The 26,068-nt window shown below is 32.2% G+C and overlaps 1 protein-coding gene across 5 annotated transcripts in view; it reads left to right on the top strand.

Annotated features, from left to right (window-relative positions):
* Positions 1-26,068, top strand: part of LOC148616446 (neural cell adhesion molecule 1-like) — a 107,424-nt gene that overhangs the window by 7,950 nt on the left and 73,406 nt on the right. For 4 of the 5 annotated variants that reach the window (XM_088583494.1, XM_088583493.1, XM_088583492.1 and 1 more), the window contains exon 2: positions 12,697-13,023. In XM_088583494.1, coding sequence (XP_088439620.1) covers positions 12,697-13,023 — 327 coding nt within the window. Of the gene's footprint in view, positions 1-12,696; positions 13,024-19,120; positions 19,211-26,068 lie in introns of those variants that run through there. The other variant, XM_088583495.1, reaches the window with a different exon arrangement.

The raw sequence follows: 26,068 nt of genomic DNA, 5'->3' as shown, positions 1-26,068 counted from the left end.
GTTATTTTGTGTTTCTTGTTGTGTTTGTCTTTTTTCCATATCTCTGGATTGCATTTGTTTTCCGCTACAATCTTTGTTCCCTTGATAATATATATTCCGGCGACAAACATAAAACAATTAAATACTAGTTGTATATTAAGTTTGATATTCAAATGCATTCTATTCGTTTACAACAATTTTATTTGTTAACTTTCCAAAAGGGATAGGACACAAGTTGTACCAACTTATGAAGTCTTCTCCCAACAATAATATACAATACATAAATAAGAACATTGCGGGCATGCATTAAATCATTATGAATATTAAGTTTCAGAAATATATGAACAAAACTGAAGAGAAACATAAAGTGGACGGATGGATGTGCTTTTCTTGTCCTACACTGATTTTACTTCCATAATATTAGGTCAGAAATCTGTTTGACCTTTTAATAAATATGAAGACACTATCAAAAATAAGTATATTTTCTTCGTACATTAGATCAGTACTGGCCCTGGTAAGCAGTGAAACATCCATTCTTAAAGGAATAGTGTAATAGTGTTATACAGCTTATTGGTGTGATACAGGTCTTAAGAATCACTTATAATGCACATAATATGCATTCTATAGTCATTAAACAACCGTGAAAAGAATGTCGAATAGACAGAAAAGTCCAGTTTGATATTCAAATCCTGTCAAAATTAAATATGCAACCCAGAATCGAATGTGAAACGAATATCGAATTGAACAATTTTCCAGTTTTATAATCAATCTAATATTTAAATAGGTTTTATACTTAATATATAACCTGGAAACGAATGGCAAACGTCTATCAAACACAAACAAATTCCTTATTGATATTCAAATCCATTCTATATTCAATATATAACCCCGAAAAAATGTCAAATGAATATCAAACAGAATAAAATCCAGTTTTATATCGAATTTGATATGATATTCCGTTCTCTCTGATATGATGTCTTCATATCGTTAAACGGTATATGTCGGTACAACCCCACATTTAGCACTTGCGCACTGTCGCTTTTCTTTCACTGTCGCTTCGAGACAATACACCCATTTATAAACGTTTACGCTGAGAGGTTATCTAATTGAAATCAATTATATAAATGTACACATTTAACACATACGATGACATAAACATACAAATTTAACTTCTATACGGGGGAGGTTAAACGGAATTATTTTGGGTACGCCTAGGGAAATTTTGTCACAAAAATTACTGTATTTGTATTTTAGAAAAGAAGTAATTTCTTTCAAGGGTAGATTTATACTCACTGTAACATGTTTTTGGCATTTATATTCTCATTTAATACCTCGCTGTCGCTCGGTGTTAAATAATCGAATATAAATGCAGTACCCATGCTAAAATAAGTAAAAATCTACCCCATCCAAATCATTTTTTATATTTAATTTGAAAGTTAAATCCCTTCTATATTTAATAAAGTTTGATATTCAATTTAATATTCAAATTTGTTCTATATTCATTATAAAACCCGAGAAACGAATGTCAAAGGAATATCGAACAGCAAAGAAAAAAGTTTAATATTCATTTGATATACCTTAGGAATTTGCATCCTTTAGATAATCAGAAATCAATATCAAATGGTAAAATTTTACTGTTTGATATTCAGTGATATCAGTTATTTAAATTAGAATTTAAGTTTTTTTTGTATATGCATGATAAATGATTGTTTAGACCTGTATCACACCACTAAATCAATATCGTATACCTATATCGCACACCTACTCGAAACACATTTAAAATATAGTTGAATCATAATAAACATGACATGCCAAAATCTGTTTCACGCATGGTATCAAACGTCGACCCATATAACTCTGCGGGCCGTTTGCATATGGGTGATGTAGGAATCTCAGGTTGATGTAGCATGTGATACATATTTTGTCAAGTAGTGTTCAGAATAGAGATTAAATACTTAGAGTATCGAATATCAAACGCACTTGATCTTGGTGAAACTTAGTCGTTTTTTTCATCAACATTTTTTTTTACTTTTCAAAAAAAAATTATATCGGCAATATATTTTTTGTTGACTATAAAAATATGTTAAAACTTTAAATATCGAACATCAAACGATATTTTTTATTTTTTTAAATGAATTCTTTTCAAATTCTGCATGTGAAAATATATATGAAATTAATTTTTATAAGAAACAATTCCAACATTAACAGCAAAATATATTGCAAAAGTTTTGAATTATACTCGATAATTCATACACTATGCACCATGCTACTTAATTACACCAAACACTAAGGTACACGCAAACCTTACCATTTTCGTGAGTCGTAGATTTCAGCTCCTGAATCATCAACATTAATAGCTTAAATTTTGGCGTATGTTAGATATTGACATTTGATATCTGAATGAACTTGTTCTATTAATAGAAATTTTTGTAAGAAGAAACCGTTCTGCTGTTGCTAGTCATTTGGATTATGTAATGTAAAGTTATTTCTAGTGTTGTTTAGAAAGCATCCTGCCTCACATAGTTTGCCAAAAGTCTAAAATGTACTTCAAACAAATTAAGAGAGTTGTTAGAAGTGATTTGGATAGTACTGGTGACAAACTACATATGTATGTTTGTTCTCCTGTCTTCTCCTACCAGTTTTTTTAATTGTAAACACTTAGATATGTATCAAATCGTGCACCTGAAATATCAAATTGTGCGAAGAAAATACTAGAAATTGAATTTAATCAGTATTTGATAGCCTTTAACAACTGAGCAATATTTTAAAAACTTTCTTTGATGAGCTTTCAATTTATCATCCTGAAACCGTCAGGGAACGGATAGGCGGATGGGTACGAAATTTGATGGAGTGTATCAAATAATCCTCGCCTCTACGAGCGGCGGGATATAACAGTGAGAAACATTATTAGAAATATAAATTTTAAAGACAAATCTTTTTCAAGGATATGTAGTATGTTTAAGTATGATGCTCCGTGTATTTCTGTTATAGTCCATCTTTTAAGGAGTTAGTGAAAATTTTCTGTAGCCCCTTTATTCTCATTGGACTATTAGGAAGTCAAACATATAATTCATCTTCTGGATAACGATATTTCATTTTACGACCCCTGTCGCCTTGCAACACTCGAAACGATACATGTATACAGGGGTAATAGGTATTGAAACCCAAACCCACCGTTTTTGTTCGAATATGATGTTAAGTTTGTGTAAAATTTGGACATAAATGATCAAATCATAGTCTGATACCCCTTCTTTCAATACCTATTTTGATCAAAACACTCCCTTGTTTATTATTTGCTTTATCTACTGGATGCAGGCAGGTCTATTGATTGGCCCCTGTGTCCCCTCCATATTTCCCTTATAGGATTGTTAATTATAATCTTCCTAGCTAATGAAAATCAAATGAATTGCTAAATATTTCAGTATTTGTAGACAACGCAATTATTCTATGACCACTTTCAGCTTTTGTTCAGCTACCATAGTGGTCGAGCATTTGTAAACTTTCAGGCAGGGATATATTTTTTTAGACGATAGACCAAATGATGTATTTAAAGTTAACATGTATGTAATCATATTATAAATCGGTTAATCTACTATTTTAGTAGAGCGGATAGCCTCCGAGTTTCCCAAATTATTTCACATTATGATACAAGCACCATATTGTGCACAGTTATACCTTATTAAATGCTTGTTGAAATGAAACCGTGATCCACCTCGATTTTGCATTTTTAAAGATGGCCGCCTACATCTGTTATTGCCACTAGAATAGTTTTTAAGTCAAGTAAAAGTTGGATTATGTCATTATTTAAATGATTTCCGGTATTGTAACCGTGCAGATGTAATAACAATAATTAAATATAACCGCTTGACGTTGTTTTTTTGTTTGCGCCAGCACCAATTTCGCCGAAAAAGGTCAGAATTTGGTTTAAAGATGGCTCAATAAAAAGTTGTATCTACTTGCCATACTTTGCACACTTGAGTTCACATTTGTTTTAAACCCTTAACATATTTTGTATATATGTAAGACGAAAATTTTCAGGTTTTCAAAATTTCCCCTATATTTCTTTTTAATGTAACTTCAATTTATATCTTAAAATCATTTTAGAACAAATATTACACGTTACTGGGTAACGTTTTAACCTCTTCTCTTTACACCAATGGATGTTTGTTGGTAGGCGTTTATAAAAATGACGGTTTTAGCCTGTTTTTTTTTCTGAACCTGACTTCACTTTGTTCTATCATTTTTAGTTGTCTTATGTGTATTAAACGTACATTCTTTTCATGTTTGTTTTTATTATTATTTCATTTATGGGTGAGTTGCATACACTACTCGAACACATTGATGTAGCCGTCATACTCGGTATGGGGATTAAGACAAGCTTTGAAAAAAGTCTCCAAAATACACCTTGATGCACCAAAATTCAGATTAAGGTGTCGTGTCTGAATTAACGGACTGTGCAAACGCAGATTATATCCAAGAACGACGGGGAGTATGTCCTTCGGATGGTGTGCAGGTGGACCGGTGGGGGCTAAGCAATGATCAATTAACGATTGTGCTAGGTGTAGGAACAACATAGTCGTACTTAGTCGAATCTTATAAATACAATGAAGAGTACCCACGAATTAAAGGTCGAATCCCTCGACTTTTTCAAAGTCACAGATTGTTGCTACTATTCATTACGTTTAATATGATTTGAAAAGTTTAAGAAAGGTGGTTTCAAACAGTAATATACATTTATATTTCATTCCAGCTTGTTCATGTTTTAAGATTTAAGTTTATTTATTACAAAAAGGATGCGATTGTCAATATTTTAAGGAGAAAAGGGAGACTGATTGAACCAAATGTTTCAAATGGCAGGCAGACAAAGATGAGGCTTGCTGCCATCAGATAAAATCAAATCAGGATATACTTTCCTGGCTAAAATATTCCCGAGTACCCTTAGATATAAGGCAAATAGAAGTTGTCCAGGGTGTCAAAACAATTTTAGTAAACAACTCTGCAATGTAAAATCACTTTTGAAGGATATTGCTCAATGACACAAGATAAGAAAGGGCCACGAAGCGAATTTCTGTCAGAACTGAAACTGTAGGTGACACATTTTAATTCATCAGAAAAAGGAGCTTAGTCGAGAAAGTGGATGTAGCAGAATGCTTTTTGTGTGAAAAGGAATCCGACATAACAGAACTAAGAAAGGCAATGATGATGCAACTAAATTACAGACTTTATCGTTGTGCTGCTGTCGCCTTGGAATATCCAAAGTTCTTGCCAAAATCGAGTTCTGGTGATGTCGTTGCAAATGAGTTTAAATATCACCCAAAATGCCTCACAATCTTATACAATTGTAAAAGAAAGGCGTTAAACGAGTATATTTTTTTAAATAACAAGGAGGGACACTGACGAACTGGTATTTGCAGATTATTATCCAAATAGATATGATATTGATCTATGGAAACGGAGTTAAGCGTTTTTCAACACTCAAATGAAATGTCCACAATAGAAAAAAAAACTCCCCATATGTTGTTCTTCATATTATCAATAGCAATTATATGTAAAATACAAATTAGTGACCATATTATATAATGTCGGCAAATGAATTAATAAGTAAATCGAAAATAAATAACTTTCACACATTACAGGGGCTTCAAACTATCATAATTCTTCAACAAATGGCAATATGAATAAATATACAAACATTTAGAACTAAATAAATGTTTTGTGGCGTTTAGTATACATTAAAATCTTGTATTTAATCTCAGAGTAAACAATAACAGAGTTCTAATCAACTTTGGTCTCTCCAATCGTCAATAAACAAAATTCATGGCTTCCATACTGAAAACTCCCATACAAGATGACGCCCTGGAATATTTGACGTTACAATAAAGCACATAAAAACGGGAAAACGTCAACGTCTTTTCCTGGTAAAGGAACAATTTTAGCATTATATTTACGCTTTAAAAGAACGTATCCCTGAGTGAGAAAATCAAAAAGAATAAAAACATTTAAGGTTGCACTATACAAATGGGATTGAGGTGCACTGATTCGTACACAAAACTGACCCGTCTAATTTTGTAAAATTTAAAAATAAAAGATGACACTTGGTGGAAATATTGATTATGGGTTGTACAGCATTCGTACATAAATAGATACAATACTTGTGAATGTATGATTTAAGCTATCCAGAAAGATTCAGGTTCTCACCGAATTGGGTTCTCTTCCCTGCACCAAGTGGCTGTCAAAAATGCAAAATTTTGCACAAAACTTTAAGACCTAAATTCATGAACAAATGAGCAGAAACAGGTACACTTTTTATTTGTTTTTTTACAGTAATATCATGCCCTGGTTCTTTGCATGTCAATTTATGCTGATTCCCTGAGCCTTTGACATTCTCTAATGAAACCACACTTGGAGTGTTCTTTTTTTGTTGTGAAAGTGTCTGTTCAAGTTCCATTTACTGAAAAAAAGGCTTGCTGCAGAACTATTACGGGGAAGTAGTGAATTCCGTCCCTGTTTTCGTTTAAATGTACTTTTGTGTTGTAAAAATAAAAAAAAATTATTTTACCTGAAGTATACCCTGTATTTACAGGTACTAACATTCAAGGGTACCTTACAAGTGAAAGCTGTAACTGTAAGGTTTTTAGAACAGCTTTGTCATATAAAGTATATTTTAAGGACAAATATCATTCTTGATATAAAAGGAAAGAAAAATTTCCTGAAGTATTTTTGTTCTTCAATTTTAAAATTATCAAAAGTTTAAAAAAAATAATTGCTGATTCAGATAATGCAACATCGATTTGAAGTCTAACATAATGTAAATACTTGATAAAAATAAAAACAAATGGTATCTCCTGGGTACTTAAAACTTAAAAGGAATATACATGTTCCGGCTAATCAATCTTCCTTAGAAGGTTTGACCTGATTGTTTTTATATATCAGATATTAACACTTAAGTCGCAGAATTAAGACATATTACATCGTCCTCAAATCATTCAGCAGCTGAAATGAGATCAGTATTCTTCCTAGCAATAGCTTCAGTGAATTTTGTGAGATACATGTAATCAGTACACACTACACAATAACGATTCCCTTGAAGACTGGTGCAAACCCCCTGCACCCCCTCAGGATACGCAACCGTATTCTTGATCCGTCCCCGTCCTGGACAATGATGTTTCCTTTGAACTAATATTCTATCAAAACTTTGTTAACATCAAAACCTATTCATAAGGTTAATGATAATGGAGCATTTTCAAAAGGAAAACAAATCTTAGAAGTTATATAAGGTCTGAATGTGTACTAAGTCACAGCCCTAGATTAATCCTACAAGGTGGAATGACCCGGCCAGCGAAAGCTATATTTTTTAGATAGCCTAGCTCACCGAGTGGTTTAGGGCGCTGGACTTTGTGCAGGCGGTGTTGCCATAGATGTCACAGTGGTACGAGTTCGAGTCCCGCGGAGGGAACGACCAAAAATTTGCTTCGCAAATTTGACAGTTCTAACATCGTTGGGAATTTTTTCAGAAACTTCTATACGCTTACGTTATCTTACCTGTATCTATTTGATCCGATGCAGCAGTGTAGCGAATAGAGTCGTCAAGTCGAGCAAGTGTCTTTGGACTTTTGGCATGGTCTTTTTAAGGTTAGAAATTTCCGTTACACAGCCTGGCAGTCTTGGGTTACGGACCATGCTGACATGCTGTAAGGTCAACACTGTGTAAAAATCATTAGCAGCTTTTCTGCTACACCAGCTGCAGTTTTTAAATGTTGCTCCTTCAGCTATTTCATTTCCCCTTTCTGTCTCCAAACACTTTGTACTTTGTTTCAGAAAGAACAAAGTTTCTTCTGTCATACATTTATTTCTGTGGTAGGTGACATTCATAATCAAATAATTTTTCGTAGAACACAATTTTGAGTTCATTCATGTCAATTCATATTTCGGTTGTGATTGAAGATGAATATGTGAGCAATACTTTTGATCTATGCCCAAAGAATTAAACCAAAAATTCATCCATTTACACCTGTCACAGTCACGTACCATAAGATATAATTCGTTTAAAACCTTTAGATAATGAAATGCACAAAAATCTTTTATTTTACGGCTTATCTTACAAAATCATGAAAACGAAAAGAAAGTAATGGAAAAAAAAATATTTGAATTTACAAGGAAATTGTCTTAAGCATATATAATAACTTTGTTATTTTCAATTTTTTCTTTATCTTTGATATTTTCAAACTTTAATCCAGTAGGATCAATAATCCTCCTTGTGCTAATTTGAAAAGCAGGATGCGAAGTCGTACATCTTTGACATCTATGGCAAAATCGTCTGCACTAGGTCAAGCGCCCTAAACCGACAGATATTCTATTTCTATTCTTATTACATATGTCGCTTGCCGGGTCTTTCCTCTTCGTAGGATTAATCTATGGTCCAAACTTAGAACACAATGTGTGGTGGTACTGGACAGCTCATATAGATGTTATTATGGAGGATATCTCTATTTCTAGATTTTAAAAGACTTAGATATTTCATACAATGAAGGACCGATATATTTCTGAGCTATAGTGAATATTATGACTTGCGAAGTGGTGTTAAATGCAATTCTGTCAGCTTTTTTAAAATTTCGATTTTGACAGGGGAGTCAACTGTGTTCGTAAGTGTCAGTACAATTTGAAAATAATAAGTACTTATTGCATTTTGACGCCTAATCTCTTTATATTACACACATAAAAAGTAATAAATACTAGTATAATGTTAAATAAATTTCTAAACAGAAACAGGTAAGAATACGTTTTTTTTCGAAATTCACTGCCATTAAATCAACTTGGTACATATGGGACTGTAATGAGTTCTACTTACCAATTAAACCAATGCAAAGAACTCATGCAAACTATGATAATACAAAATCGTTGCTAGTTTCATGCTAGCTTCAAAACTTCAAAAATACTGGTATGGTTGTCAAATTCATTCCCGTATTAGGAACACAGTAAAATTTAATTATATTCCATATTAATTTTGTCTGGGGACAAGTTATCAGGAAAAGAACTGCCAGTAGTAAGTACAAAAAGTGAAGGCTGCATGGACGAAGGGATAGTTGGTATTGAAAAATACGAGATGTAAACAATTCAACAGCAATATTATTAGTAAGGAAATACAAGAAAGAAGGACAATTACAACAAGGTTTTTTCAAGGGTTATAGATAGATAGATAGATAGATAGATTTATTTCGATTAAATATCAACATACAATACATGTACATGTACAATACAATAAAAAACAATACATCACTAGTGAATGCACGACACTTAAAAGTACAATGACACAGATTGTGTTATGAATCAAATTTTGACCCATAGTTGATATTGACTGTTCATGCATGTATAATTCTAATCATGAGATTTTTCATGCTTGTAGCCGTTTTTGATTGGTCGAGAACGTTTGTCGGTCAATTGTGTGTGATAAAATCCGAGATATGTTTCTTTCATACGCATGGAAAAGGGAGAGGGCTTGTACCATTTCATGACTAATCCCAAAACCTACCCGGGAGAAGAATACATCAACATGAACCAAAATGTTAATTTTCAGCATATAATCGATGCACAAAAGACATGTTGAGTACTTATATTTTATATATCGATGTATTTAACATATGTTCTCATTTCAGGCGAGTATTTTTCAGTTTGAATAATGAGTTCTTCATAAAATGGGGAATTTTCGGAATTTCATTATGATATTTAGACATAATATTAATAAATCTTTCCTGAAAATTAGTTTTTTTTCGTGGTAAATTCATGTAGACAATAAAATTATCTATCGAATGATACCACATTTGAGACGTTTCAGTCGAGCAATAACTATTAGAGTAGAATTTATCTGACTTTTACGGAAAATTCGAAAATCCCACTTTTGCATTTTTGGATACATTCTGACTACGAAAATCGGCAAAATTTATCAAAAGAACACCAAAAGTATAAATTGTGAAAATATTAAACAGAAAATACCAAATAAACAAATAAGTTTTTTTACTGTGTATGAATACTCTAGGGGTTTTGACATTGAAAAATATTTCAATTTAAGCAATTTTTTGGCGGGTTTGGGGTATATTTTATTCATTTTAGCCCAAAACTCTAAATGTTACTGCAACGATATGGGTACCATTGTGAAGCTGAGACATTGGGTTACATTGTGATACATACATATGTAAGTTTTGAAGAAGAAGTTTATAGAACCAAAATACTCACATATTTTTTTGCCTCAACGAGGTATGAAAAGTAGCCGAAAAATACAAAAATGCTTCAGTGATTTTTTTGGCGGCAAAAATATTCTGAAATCGGAGGTATAAGGGTACCTGAAAATCATATTTTGGTTGATGAGTGGGGAAGGGGTGCACGGGGGGTTATCTCAGCCCACGTACTAATCGTCTTAATTTCTTTTTTTCACCTATAGGCTGCAAACTTTCAATTGTTCTACCATTGACGCCTCGGTATTTTTGCCAATATTTAAACAGTACATGCAAAATTGAAATATGCTCCTGACAACATGTAAAGTAGTCTCATATACATAATACGTCACTGCATGCATAGCCGTTCAGCCCAGGAAATTTTCACTTGTGTCCACAAAGAAAATGTAGTGACGGGTAAGAATTTTGTCCGTTATATTGATTATTGATAAAACATTACTGGCGGTTATATATGAATGTGAATATTTTGTACACTCTATAGGTTTATCTTACCATGCTGATTGTTTGGAAAAAAAATGTTTAGATTTCGATGTTCTGCAAACTGATGCAAATTATATGCAAATTAAGTAAATTATGGTGCTGATGCTGATTGCTTTATATAAATCAAAGATAGGTGATCTAGGTGATCACGGGATTAGGTGGGGAGGTGGTAAGAAGGTAGGTGGGAATGCGCGGGAAAATGGGTCCGTTGCCTTAAATGGTAATTTTTGGCGTTTTTTTGTCATTTTTCACCGGATGTGGTGCTTACATTAATACAGTGTCAAAAGTGCAATTTTTCAAAAGCTTGTTCCCTCTGATGGTCGTTTAAGGAAAAACTTGATCATAACATAAATGGAAGGTCAGCCTGGGTCCCCAAAGCTGTTACTCATGAGAAAAAATGAAGATTTTTTGCAATGTTTGGCTTCAGATTTGCCTAAAACCGGAAGTAGTTGGTATATGGGGTTGAAATCGTGGCTGTGGTGAGAGACATAATTATTCTATAGGAATGAGGTAAAGTGAATCACTGTGGATCAATTCTGCTGTTGTTAGAGGCCGAAAAGTGAGCCCAATCGCTAAAAAATCACAACGTTTTGTAGGCTTCTTGACTAGTGATCTCTTATTCAGGTGCCAAGTCCCTATTTTTGATAACTCTGTATACGATACCCTCATTTTAATGCACATTCAATATGCTTGGATATGAAATCAAATTGTTGTTTCCAAAGGTAAAAATAACATTGCCAGAACCTAAAAATCGAAAAACAGGCAAAGACCGTATTTATACGGTTCCCGCATGGTTAAGGTTAAAAACCGGGGTTTTACGAATGTAACCTTTTTATCCGAAAAAAAACGTACGTTCGCATCACAGACGTTTTCAATACTTAGTTTTCAACCTCGGATTGCATTCTTTGGATTTCCGCCAGAATCTTTGTTCGGAGTCTTTTCATTGCTCTTTTTCTCATTCGTTATACGTCCGCAGATGATTTACCTTTGTATTGTCTGAAATAGATTTTTTTAACTACACTTTCTTCGTACAAAATGATAATTAATTGATTTAACTAAATTTACAATTCAAATTTATTTTTCAATTTATAGATACTTGTAATTTAAGTCTAGATCTGTGTTTTTCATTTCTCCAGTAACGAAAAGTCGTTATACAATAAACTGCAGAATTTATCATAAACAGATCACATGAAATCATACATCTACCTTCAGAGTTAGTAGTTTGTACAACACCGCCACGTAATCCTTTGATTATTAGAGGATATAAAAGGTCATTATATGAAGACGTGAAAGAATTAAAATATCATTCACTAATATAACTCAGATTTTTCCTATTTCTGCCCCTTGAAACAATAAAATGGCTTAATCGACATTGTTTTTCACAACATTGTGGTTTTATGTGCTCAATAGGCAAGCCCCTCACTGACACTGAGTGTACCACCAAACGATGTAAAGTGACACGTAATCTTCATCGGCACAAACTAAAATTTCATTTGGCCTAGCTAGGCATGCAAGTATTAAAATGTCTGTCCTCAATAATAATCATTGATAAAACTCAATGCGCTTTAAAAAATTGTCGGTTTTATGAACGTCAATCTCTCTAACACCAGCGTAAGTTATGTTGCATTATATTTGCATTAATTTCGAAGTCGTCTTGTTTTGCCAATTAATACTACAAGTTTTTAAGTATTACTATACAGTTGCACTGGGCAATAGCAAACCTTATTTCGAACAAACAAACATTTTTTAACAAATATACTATGTCTTGCCTTTATCCAACGAGTTCTTGAAGAAATATGGTTGTAAGCAGTTTTTGTATATGAAAGTTAGTATTATACTTCGTTGAACTGTTCTGTCTAAAACACAATTCGTTGTTTCAGATTGCCTATTTGTTTACTGCTACACAGTCCAGAACTAATACTTTGTCCATACCAATCTAATCAAAATTAGACCAATCAATTGTTTCATTCAGTTGTTGCATATAGAATCTTGCAATGTTTTATTTCAGACTACTTCATTTTTAATGCTGCACAGTCCATAACAACAGTGACCAGTTCTCAAGTACAGCTATACTGTACTTACAGAGTACAAAGTAATGGAATAATAATCTGGAGTAGTTTAACCCCAAGTCCTATATTGCCTTTATCAGAGAATACTAAGATATATAACACTGTACCAACAGAACTGAGACAGAGACTGAATATAACTGGAGACCATTCAAATGGGGAACACAACTTGATGATATCTGATGTAAAGAAGACTGATGAAGGACAGTATAAATGTGAAGTGTATGAACACTCTGATAAAGAAAAAACACATCAGCTTATTGTGATAGGTATGATATATTTGATTATACAAGGGCCAAGTCTTTAATTGCTGGTATAAAAACTCAATGTATACTATTGGAAAAAGTATTCAAAAATATATTATAATCTAAAGATTTTTACCTCATATGACAAGATTTTGTAATTCATTTCAAATTTTTGAATAATTATTTTTTTCTCTCTCCTTTCACCCTCACTCAACCTACTGCCACCCTGCAACATTCAGTACTTTCTCACTAATTAAAAATTAACTCAGTAAATTGTTTTATTATACAAAAATACAAAGATACAAAATAGTCTAATGCATGTTGACTTACTACCTGTATGATAATGTTTCCTCATCCAAGCATATCGTAGAGATGTGAAGGATGAGAGGTATTATCATAATAAGCCTAAGGCTCAAGAATGGTATAATATAGCATATTAATTGAGCTGTGTCGCAAGACAAACCATATCAGTCTCGTTTTTAGGAGGTCAAAATCATATACCATGACATTGACCTTTGGCCAATATAAGCCCTGTTCCACGTGTTATCTTCACTTTTAAAGAGAGTTTGTTTCAACAGTGCAAAGACAGGGTGGGAATTAATGTGAAAAGACGAAAGAACTTAACAGATATTTAAATATACAGTGTATTGATATTAGTAGCAATCGCATTGCAAGACACCAGACAAACACAACAAATATGACAAACACACGAGGAGGGTATATTATACCCTTCTTGAGCCTCAGGCTCATTATGATAATGCCACCCATCCTTCACACCTCTACGATATGCTTCGATGAGGGAACATTACCTTACATTCGCCTTCGTTAAAGAAGGGTATAATATAGCATGTTCAAAGAGTTGAAAAATTAAGTATTAAATAAAATGAGTTTGCCGCCAGTAAAGTGCAAAGACCATAGCAAGAATATCATATAAATAACACCAAATAAAAGTTCAAAAAAAAAAAAAAAAAAAAATCAAAATCAAAATATAATAATAAAATCATAATTCTTAAATTATTTTCTCGGTAATTTAAACAGGTGAACCAGCAGAAAATTGTTGCTGAGCTCAAACAATAACATATTTTAACTAATCAACCTGTTATATTACTTGTTTGTCAATATGACACAGGTATACTCAACAGACTTAAAGAAGCACCATAATAGAGCCGAAGATGAAAATTACAAGTCTAAACTTATGTCTGAAAAATACAAGTCTAAATAAACTTAAAATCAAACACAGTTTACAGTTTTTACACCAATATCAACTAAAATATTCTTCATATCATGACCTAAAGCAATTAGTTCACCGTCTCAACATTTATTACTAGGAAATAAAAAACTTGATTGTATAACTTAGTTTATATGATAGTAACCAAACACATTTCACAAAATTGTGTTCTAAGGAAATAGAAATTGATGAAAGAGTATGATCAGCATTAATGGTGTTAAGTAACAATTACACATGTTTATAAACATATACCATCAAATACAAAATGTCAGGTCATATTAATAATCAATCAAACCATAAAGACTTTATAAATGTAACTATACCTCAAATCACTATATCACAGTTTCTATCCACAATCATTTTATTAGGGTGACTTCTGAAGACAAAAATATTTCAACTGTCTTCAAACCTTATTCTCCACTACATAGTGGGTTAAAGAAGTATATGATACATACAGTATGAAATACATATATTATAAAACAAAACGTAACTGAAGCATCAAACCAAGAAGCAAATATTCATGTGGATACAGTCATAGGTAAGCCTTGGTTTTATTTTACCTTGCAATCAAATGTGTTAACATCTTTGCAGAAACGGGAAAACTAGCATACCACTTTGATAATTGAAGGCTAGAAAAGAAACCTTAGTTTAATTTATACATCATAATCATAAGGAAGTGATAACGATTTACTAAATAGAAACTAGCATAAAAAATGCTGCACAAAAAAGCAGCAAGAGTTAGGTGCAGCAGATTGACACTAAAATGACCTTAAATTCACAGACATCAAGCAAATAAAATGAAGTGAACATACTGCATAGTAAACATCTCACAATGTCATAAATATGAGACATAAGATCCTATAACAGTATTCTGGTTGTAAGATTCTTATAAATGCTAAATCAAAAGTACCAATAAATGCCAGAAAATATCTTAAGTATGACTTGTTGCAAATGTGTAGGAGGCAATACTACCAAAAATCAAAATAAGGGTCCGTAAACAACTGTAATACATATAAAGATGTACTAATAAGCAGTACACTAAAAAATAATTTAAAGAAGTAGGAGCAATTTCTTCTACCTGACCTGCTTGTGTAAGGACTGATATTAAGTCTAAAAACACAATTCAAAACCTAAAATAATAGAAATCATTGTAGTAAAGACCAGTCTTGCTTATCAAGCTGACCAGAAAACTATGAACCATCCATTTCATAGTAAGAAAGAAGAAAGTTTACATAACTCTTTGACAAACATGTCATTTAGACAGTCTCGTCAGATGACAGATATCTTCCTCAATGAGGATTTAACTTTAAACCAGATGTCCATATGTAAAATATCAAATTATTTAAGCAATTTTCCTTATTGTAGTGGAGATTAACAGAATTTTCAAAAGACTCATCCAAGCGAGATCTTTAAACTTATTCAAAAACAGAAATAAGTGAACTTAAGTGAAATATTAATCAAAAGGTAATATACAGAATCATCCAAAACTTACTAACAAAAATGCTAATGAAGAACTTAAAGGATAAGTATGTGCGAATTGTTTCTCATTTGCATGTTGACAGCACGAATTCTGTGTATTTATGGATATTGTAAAATATAAGCATGAATTGTACAAATGCAGAAATCAAATCTAAATGAATGAAGAAAACAATATAAACATTGTAGGATAAACCAAAGTCCTTAGAATATTTCTAGAAGCTTAAGTCTGAGCCATAAAAACCATTGCTCGTACTAGTCAGAATTATAAATTCCAACAATTTTCTTTTCCAAATAAGTTAAAATATACTAGCCTGAACCAATCTTACTAAACTCAAGCATACAAGTTTATTTGCTTTAAGCACACACTGAGGTAAATTCAAGTGTTTACAGGTACATAACATAGCCTGGAACAGTTTCAAACTGATAATATAAAAAACATTGACTTACCCGATAACAATATTTCAAAATATATTGTACAACAGATAAACCTTAAATTGGTTTGTAAAAGTTCATTGATTGATTGGATATGGTTTTCTGTATTTGGGAATTTAGTAAAGCGTCTCTATGAAAAGATGTTTTAAGAAATGCACATGTATTTTTAACCCTGAAGAGATAAACCATAACTTATCACATACTACACATTACACAGTTAATTAGGTCAAGGGACATCCACAAACAAAATTTAGTGCCAAAAGGCCCCTTAATGATGCTTGTAAATATAGAAATGATGGCTAATTTCTACAAGAAATCTTCAAATTGAACAGTTTCAAAACTTGAGACTTTAGTTAAACACCTACAGCAGTTTCATTCATATGATTGTTCTATACAAATACTTTACAGACTTATATTCATTGAAGCTTCTTCTACACACATAGCATATTAAAATAAACACACTACAAAGGCTAAAATGAGATAGATATATTTCTACTAAAATCAACACTTCCAACTTATTCTAAAATAAGATTTTTGTAATGTCAAAATACGAAGTGCTCTGAAACGATCCCTTACACACTCAAATGTTGGCATTTATAAAATGAGATATAAAAATTCTTTGAAAGATTTATATGGTATTAATATCTACCCATATCTAGTTTAATCAGAACAACTGAAATATACATAGAATAATCATTACTTAAGTGATATATGTATAATACAAAATATTACTGCAAAAAAGGCACAATCTATTTAACAGTAAATTGAAGTTTCAATTTTTTCAGTATTGATCCTACAATTGCATATGTAGATATGTATAATTCATGCAAATAACTACTCAGTGACCAAATTCTAGGTTAAGATAATGAAAATCAGTATAATTACAAATAATCTAGATCTGATTGCAAGAGATCTAACTGTAGACCTCTCTTGATGGAGCAGGAAATAAATTTCAACAGTAATTTCATTTCATCATAAAGTACTTGATGGTTGGAAATTTAAAATAGAATCCATCAAACTTGTTGGATTCAACTTTCTGGATTAAATAAGAAATCAAATAGTTGAAACGTCACTCCAACAGTACCAGTTGATTTAGTGAATGCAAAAACTGATGGAAGTTATGGTTTATACTTTGTTTCTCAAATTAGAATGTCGGATTCTAATATCAAATAAATAATATATCCTCCAGCCACTAAAACATCAGAAAGTGAATTTGTTAATTATCATATTATGTTTGGACTCATCTAATGGAACAATGTCACAAAAAACATGACTGAAATAATGTAAAATGATGGGATATACATCTGTAAAATATCCTGTTCAAGAGAGCTATCAGATATTAATTGTTCCAGCAGTATAGAACATAATTGAAAAAGAATTGGCAAAATCTATAACTCACTAACATATCACATGTTAAAAATTCGAGTTTGAGTATACCCAAACATCTTTATTATCATATAATTATTATCATTATTGATCTGAACTCAACCATTAAAGTATTAAAATAAAGTTGCAGTTGTCACTGTAAATGACACCTTATAAAAAAGGTCTTAAGAAGTGAAAATACCTCAGTCAAGGTACTGAATAATTAACTCTAAAGGATTCATAACCAAATGGTGTCATTACTGGCCATGGGTCAATAACAAGGTACTAGTACAGGGGGTTAAAAAATGGGACAAGAAACCAAAAAATTGAGAAATAGATTGCAGAGAAGGAAAACTGTCCTATATACTGGGTTGCGAACATATAATTATTTCAAAATCGAGGAATTCAAAATGGCAATTGCAAATTCTTGATTCTTTTACTTTCAACAACTGTATTAAGTAAGATATATATATACATGTTTTATGCCAACAGCTTCTTATGAATCATTCCTAACGAACGATTGAAAAGGTTATTCTATCGGCCTTTAACAGTTCAAAAACTAGAACAAATTATGTATTCTATTTATAGACCTCACAACAAAGTCATTGCAAAAGCTACACTACGTGTAGCAATAGATGGATGTATTAAAACTACAATTATATTTATAGAAAATTCTTAACTTCTAGACTTCAAATTAATATAATAAAATAATATAAAAGTCCTAGACTACGTCTAGAAAACGTGAATTATTGTTAAGTTAACATGCTAAATTTCAATACACAATACAGTAAATGTAAAATTTTAAAGAGAAAAAACAATTATCAAATGTGAACGGCGTTCACCAACAATAGCTTGACTTGCGTCTCAATAAAAAAAGTGAAGATAACACGTGGAACAGGGCTTATATACAGGCCTAAGGTCAATGTCATGGTATATGATTTGACCTGTTTAAACGAGACTGATATGGTTTGTCTTGCGACACAGCTCAATTAATATGTTATAGTATACCCTTCTTAACGAAGGCGAATGTAAGATAACATATACAATAAATTTGGAAAAAATATTTTTTATAGGGGCCCATAATTGTAATTTATTATTTTCTCTATTGTGCTTTTTCGCAACAAAGAGCTGTAAACTATAAATATTTGAAAGCTTCAATTTTAATCCTGTTTTGTGGGTACTTTTCCTCCAATTCACATTTAAAAATAAATTTTTTGGCAATTACCAAAAGTAAATTCAATAAACTACTTCTTTGTTGAACTCCAAGGAAAAACTCTTGCAAATCAACATTCTTTAGACAATCAAAGAATGTTTTAAATAAATGTTTAGTAAATGAACATTCAAAAAATAAATGGCCAACAGATGCAATCTCGGTTTTACAAAATGTACTGTGACAGTAACTCTATGTAAAATGCGATATTGAAAATTAAACAAGTAAGTGTGAACACAACATTTTTTGTTCATAATAAAATAATTTGACTAGTTTTGCAAACAATCATCTACTGCAATAACATTTTCCACAATTAAATTAGTACATTTATCCTTAATAAACAACTTGACATTTACAGGAATATTTGCAATAAGAGAAAAGTATCTCATTAAGTTTTGTGATCTTACTCTGATTTGTTCGAATGTAAACAAGGTTTTTCTATCAAAATCAAAGATGCAATAAAGATACTGAATACCAGCATTTTCCCAACTATTGAAGTAAGTAAAATCTTCTAATGGTACAAAATGTAATATATCTAAAGACAGCCTTTCAGATTAATTTTCAAGACAGATCTACAATCACGAAGAGCATAATTAAAGTACATCTATCCAGAACAGATTCTTAACATTCTTAGCCATTCCTTACACTTCGTCTTCACATAGCAAGAATGCTCTAAAACCACCTAATTGTTCAAAGTAATCTTAACTATTTCTTGCCAGCCCCTCAAAACTTTTCGAAGTATTCATCTAAAATCCTGCAACCTTATGAAATTCATCAAAACATTTAAAGCTTCTTTAAATGAAGATTCTTTACCATCTAACATTAGAAATGTGTCATCTGCATATTGACTAACTGTGCGGGCATTATTGGGTATATTAACATAGAATCTGATCAGAAAACTACTTATTTCCAACACACAGCACTCTGGTTTTTTAAGTATTCATCTAATCTTAATATCAATATTTAGTAAACTAATAGGCATCCAGTTTTTTAGCCATCTGGCCAAAGCCCACGTGAGCTATTGCCCTCACTTGGCGTCTGTTGTCGTCCATTGTCGTCGTCGTTAACAATTATACAAAATTTTTCTCCTCCTGTACTACTACTGGACCGATTAGAACCAAACTTGGTATGAATGTTTTTGGGGTATTCTGCATAGAACTGATGTAGTGATTTTTGATTCGTTGAAAAACATGGCCACTGTTACTAAAAATAGAACATACGGGTTAGAGGTTTTTTTTGCATGTATCTCCTAAACGGATAGGTTTAGCTAAATTCTAGCTGGGAAAAAGTGTTTAGCATGATGAGATCTATCTGTGGTCAAATATTCGTTTTAATCCGTTAGGTCATGTTGCAGTTATGGCCCCTTTTTTTACGGTTTTGTGCTATTTTTCATGTTATTTCTTTCAAAAATCTTCTTCTCTGACATTATTTGATTGGTTGGAAACAAACTTGGTATTGATGTTTATTGATGTATCCTTCATAGAACTGATTTGGGGTTTTCTGATCCGTCAAAAAACATGGCTGCTGTTACTAAAAATAGAACATAGGGGTCAGACAGTAGTTTTACGCATATATCTCCAAAACTGCTAGTTTAGCCAAATTCTTTCAATAGCTGAAATGATCCTTGTTAGGACTACAAAAGTCTTCAGGGATCAAAGTTGTCAGACGGCTCCTTGTAAGAGTTATTGCCCTTGAGGGGGAAACATGATGTCTTTTTTGCAGTTCTCAGTCAATATTTTGAAAACTATGATCTATTAAAAGAAACTTACAGTTGTTGAAATGATCCTTATGATAAGTCCTACAAAAGTTTGCTGGGTCAAAATTGTTTGACAACTTCTTAATGTTATTGCCTTTGAAAGGTATAATTCAACCAGGTCAGCAATTCTTACTCTCGGGAGCATCTTGTTTATATATCTCCTATCTTTACCCTAATTAGGGATACAAGTTATAATGCTCTGACATTGCAATTCAGAAAAATGACCTATTCATATCCATATTTAATATATGGACCGAAATAAGAATGGTCCAATATTTTTACAGAAAAAAATTATGAAAATCCACTGTAAAGCCATCTGACCCTGGACTTTTCCCATTTCCATATTTATTATACCCCACACAAAAGTTGCGAAGGGTATAATGTTTTTGACCTGTCCATCAATCTATCTTCAGTTTTCCGGACTTTTTTTTAAACGCTTGCAGATATTGACATGATTTCTGGAAAACTATTGACCAAACTTAACGACAAACGTGATGACTTTTCATTCAAAATTGTCAACTTTCCTTTCATCTGTGGCAAGATTCCTTCGCCTCCTGCGTATGGAGTGTTCATGTCACAACTCATACGTTATGCCAGAGCTTGCTGAAACTATGCAGACTTTTTGTATCAAGCTTGAACTCTAACAAATAGGCTTCTGGAACAGGGTTATGTTGCTACAAGATTGAAGTCATCACTACAGAAGTTTTATGGTCATCATCATGAACTCGTTGATCGTTATGGTGTATCCATCTGCACCATGAAAACTGATTTGTTCAACAGGTCATGGTTTTGCTTTCCTCGTTTTTCTATCCCAGACTTGACTTTTTATGAGCAACTCAGTGGGTGTTTCTAGAAAAGCAGAGGACGCTTACCCTACCGGTGCACCTGGTCCATGCTCCCAGTTTTTAGTGGAGTCCGAGTTGCTCATTTGCTTTTGTTACTTTGTATGTTTGATTTTAGTTACTTTATGTTCTTTTTTGTGTATGTCTGTTTTCCATGTCTGGTCTTTGTCCCTGGATTGTATTCTTTTGGTTACCGCTATAACCTTGATTCCCTTGATTACTCTTTGGTATATAAGTTCACCATGATAAGTTACAGGTCAAGTTTGACTTTAATTCCGCTCTGATGATTTTTACCAAAATTATGGGCCTTGAACTTAGTAAAATTGACAGCAATAACAGTTTTTCAGACTTTTTGTCTAAACGCTTGCAGATTATGACATGATTTTTGGTAGACAATTTTACCATGACAAATTACAGGTCAAGTGTATGTTTTCTTCCGCTGCGATGATAATTACGTTGGATAGGCTAAAACTCAAAAAATCAGTCTAGAGTTTCTGAGTAACAAAAGTTTTTTAGAAGATAAAGGTCTAAAGCCTGAAAAAAACACTCTAATTTCTTTTTTTATCAGGGTCCCTCTACATATATTTCTCTTACGAACAAATTTACTTGAGTATATACAACATTGGGGCGCGTGGAGTATGTGAGCACACTCACTAAGATTCTTTAATTGACACTTCAGCACATTCCTTATAGGTAAGGTTACCTTGACTTGAAAGTTTTTGTCCTTCACTCAATTTGACATCATATTCAAAATAAGTAATACATGCATAATCATCCTTTTCACTATCATAATTTGAGCTATTGCCAACACTTGGCGTCCATCGTCATTGTCGTAACAATTTTTCTGACTCTTCTCCTCTCTGTCACTACTTGACCAATTTGAACCAAACATGGTATGAATGTTCCTTGGGGTATCCTGCATAGAATCGATGTTGGGATTTTTGATCCGTCGAAAAACATGGCCGCCGTTACTAAAAATAGAACATAGTAGTCGGGCAGTACTTTATCGCATATATCTCCAAAACTGTTAGGTTTAGCCTATTTCTGACAAGAATAAAAGTGTAGGATGATGAGCCATGTTGGAGTTATTGCCCTTTTTCAACTTTCTTTTGCTATTTTTAATGTTACTTCTTTAAAAAATATTCTCCTCTGACACAACTTGACCAATTAAAACCAAACTTGGTTTGAATGTTCCTCTGTGTAATCTGCATACCACTTAAGAGGATATTTCAGATCCGTTGAAAAACATGACTGCCTTTACTAAAAAATGAAGATGGTGTCAGACAGTACTTTATCACACATATTTCCAAAACCAAAAGGTTTAGCAAAACTCTTTCAATTGCTGAAATGAGCCTTATTATAAGGCCTTCAACAGTCTGCAGGAATCAAAGTTGTTAGGTGACTCTTTTTAAGAGTCATTGCCCTTTAAAGCTGAAAAAGGACGTTTTATTTTGTTTTTTTTTTTTAGTCAATATCTTGAAAACTTATAAATAGAAAGAAACTTTTTATTGCTAAAATGACCTTTATGATAAGTCCTGCCAAAGTCTTCCTGAGTCAAAATTATCGGACAACTGCTTGCTCAATTTATTGCCCTTGTAAGACAGAATGTAACCAGGTGAGTGATTCAGGCTCCTGGGAGCCTCTTGATTGGTTTAGCCCAATTAAGACGTCAAATATTTTCTTACATTCATGGAACATATTTGTATATCTTGATTCATTATGTTATGACATCAACCAACATTAAAGAATGCAAGTCAACAAATGTACAAAATTGTATCATATTGGTACAAAACGGACATGCTTCACTCACGCATACATTCTTAAGATGTGACATATCAAATACAGCCATGTTTTTTTTCTGAAAAAAGTAGTTTCGTCGAACACGTGAGTGGCAGGAACCAGAAAGTCGATAACCTGCTAATATACGGAACATCAACAAAAAAAAAAAAAAAATAAAATAAAAAAAAAAATAACCGGATACCTTTATTCGTTTAACAAATAATTTCATTGCAGGATAAATGTTTAATATCAGTTATCATTGAAAATATTTTCAACCAGTGTCCCTCAATTAACCCTTATATCAAAAACTTATATGGATAATTAAACTTGTTGCTATACTGGTAAGAAATAAAAAGATCAAAAGTTTAAGACATTTCTTTCATTTTGATTTAAACAACATTTTGAAACTCAAAAAAGGATAATTAAAGACAAAACTGAGGAGATATTGAATTTTGGTAAATTTAAGTACAAGACATTTTAATATTTACAAAACCAACCTTTGAACTCTCTTACTTTTTTCTAAATGTCATAAAAATGTCAATTTTCATACACTTTCCTGCTTCAGTCTTCCAATATACTGCATAGTCGTAATACTATACACTGCCAATACAATCACTGTCTCATAGTTTTGTAATCAAGTCCATGTTATGCTATGTGACATCCACAAGTTTAAATGTACATTCTACAGGCAAATTCTTCTTTTCTTTCATGAGACGACATGTATTGCCAGAATTTCAGGTATTCCTCAGGTATTTACTGGTGATCAATCAGCTGATCAGAGTAGAACATAGGAGTCTAGTTAAATTTTGGTTGTAATCTGTTTAGCCATGTTGGAGATATTGCCCTTTTTCAATGATTTTTGCTATATTTAATGTTATTTCTTTCAAAAATCTTCTCTTCTGACACTACTTAACCAATTGAAACCAAACTTGGTATGAATGTTCCTTAGGGTATCTTGCATAGAACGGATGTGGGGATTTTTGATTCATCGAAATACATGGCCGCCGTTACTAAAAATAGAACATATTTGTCAGATATAGTTTTTCACATATATCTCCTAAACTTTTAGGTTTAGCTGAATTCTGACTTGGGTTAAAGTCAGTCAGTCTGTATATTGTTTGGTGAAAATTTGATTGATTTTTTTTTTAGTTACGGCACTTCGTAACTAAAATAGGGATGTTTCTTTCACAAGTTGGGTAGTATCTAAAAAAAGTTATGATTATTTCATAAACCTTTACATAATTGTTAGTTATATTAATCTGAAGACCTGTACAGTTTTTCATGATGATTCATTATCTTATGTTTGAGTTATTGAATTTTTAATTGAGTTTTTTTCTAAAAAAAAGGTGTGTGTGTTTTTTGTACATTTCGTGCCGTTTGAGGGGAATTCATGAGATGTATCTTTATGAAAATATGTATGGGTCACTAAAAAACTGCCTTCCAACCTTCCCATAGATTTTTTGATGGAATATTTCTTAGTAATAACCAAAATGAGGAATTTATTTGAGAGAAACATACCATGACACTTAAGCATATTGTAACAATTTTTGTATCTCTATTTTATCAATTTTCTGTTTTATGGAACTTTGGCTACACCTCGGGCAACAGTCACAGTCAAGGGGAACAATAAACTTGCTATTTCCCGAATACCTAGTCTATAAGTATTTTATTATACCGAAAACATTAGACTTGTAATACATTTACTCCATATCCATCCATTGTTCATAGTTGAATGATCATCACAAAATGATAACCCAGAAAAATGCTTTTTACAATATTTTCAATTTGAATGCCACTGATATTTTCCCCTCATCACCTCAAAATGTTCAGAACCCAGAAAACGATGCATCTTTTGGCAATATTTTAATCTGAATGTTGTCTCCTTGACCTTTTCACTAGGAATTCATAGGAGTTTGAATTTGCAAAAGGAGTCTTCAACATCAATTACATGGCGTCTGTAAGATAAAGAACAGCAACAGTGCACACATTTGAATATTGTCTCGAAAACATTTATTTCACCTATGTTAAAGTGCAAGACCTGTTGAAGAGGGCGCCAGTATTCACTATTGAGTAAAACAAAACAATAAAGAGTTAACAATATTATTGAATAACAATCAAATGTAACAATTATGTGTTTTTAAAGTTATAACCAGTTACTTTTGAACATAAAAATTAACTGTCGAATTGTTAATTGTTATGCCAGATGTAAATCCACCAAAATTACATGTCAGTGTGTTTGTAAAATTTTGAAAGTTATTTTGAATTGGTAACTGATTATTATTTGCCTCGAAATTAGTTATATCATTCAAAGCGTTTACTAGCTCATAATCATCAGATAAAAGGTCAGGTACATGTAGATCAGGTAACATATTAGAGACTGGACCTGTGCTACATTGCTTACACTGTTGCTGGCAGTAGTGTGTTGCTTATCAACAATAGCTTCTGAAGTTGCAGAAAATACAGTTGAACTCAAAATACTAGACATCTCCCGTGTTTTCTTTTCAATCAGTTTAGATAGTCACTTTAAATCCTTTTCAACACGCGTATAACAGATTTTGTGTATTTAGAGTCCGTTTGGTCAATAATTGTGTCCAAATCCTGGTCAGTTCAGGAGGCAAACCTCGCCATTTTTGATTCAGCAGACAAAATGAGCAGACGTGATCATTTCGGGGTTTTCATTAAGAGAGGATGAGCGTTCCGAATAAATGTAAAATTCTTGTCCAATCTGGTGATGGAACTAAAAATCCGCGAAAGCGGTTGACATCAATAGTCTGAAAACAATGGACTGCTTAATAGTCAAACACTGAAAAAGGAAAAAAAAATAGCAATTTTACTGTAGAAAATTTTGTAGTGATGTTTATATACTGAGTTATAATAATTTCAAATAATGTTCTGACATGAAAAATTTTTATTGCAAAAATCTTTCAGAATTTATGATTTAGAGTTATTGGACTTTAAGTTTTATAAAAAAAAAATAA

This window comes from Perna viridis, chromosome 5 (assembly GCF_037379345.1).
Source record: "Perna viridis isolate PV_CMFRI_1.1 ecotype Kerala chromosome 5, ASM3737934v1, whole genome shotgun sequence".
NCBI lineage: Eukaryota > Metazoa > Mollusca > Bivalvia > Mytilida > Mytilidae > Perna > Perna viridis.
The sequence above is the reverse complement of the archived record's forward strand: the minus strand, read 5'-3'. Positions and strand labels throughout refer to the sequence as shown.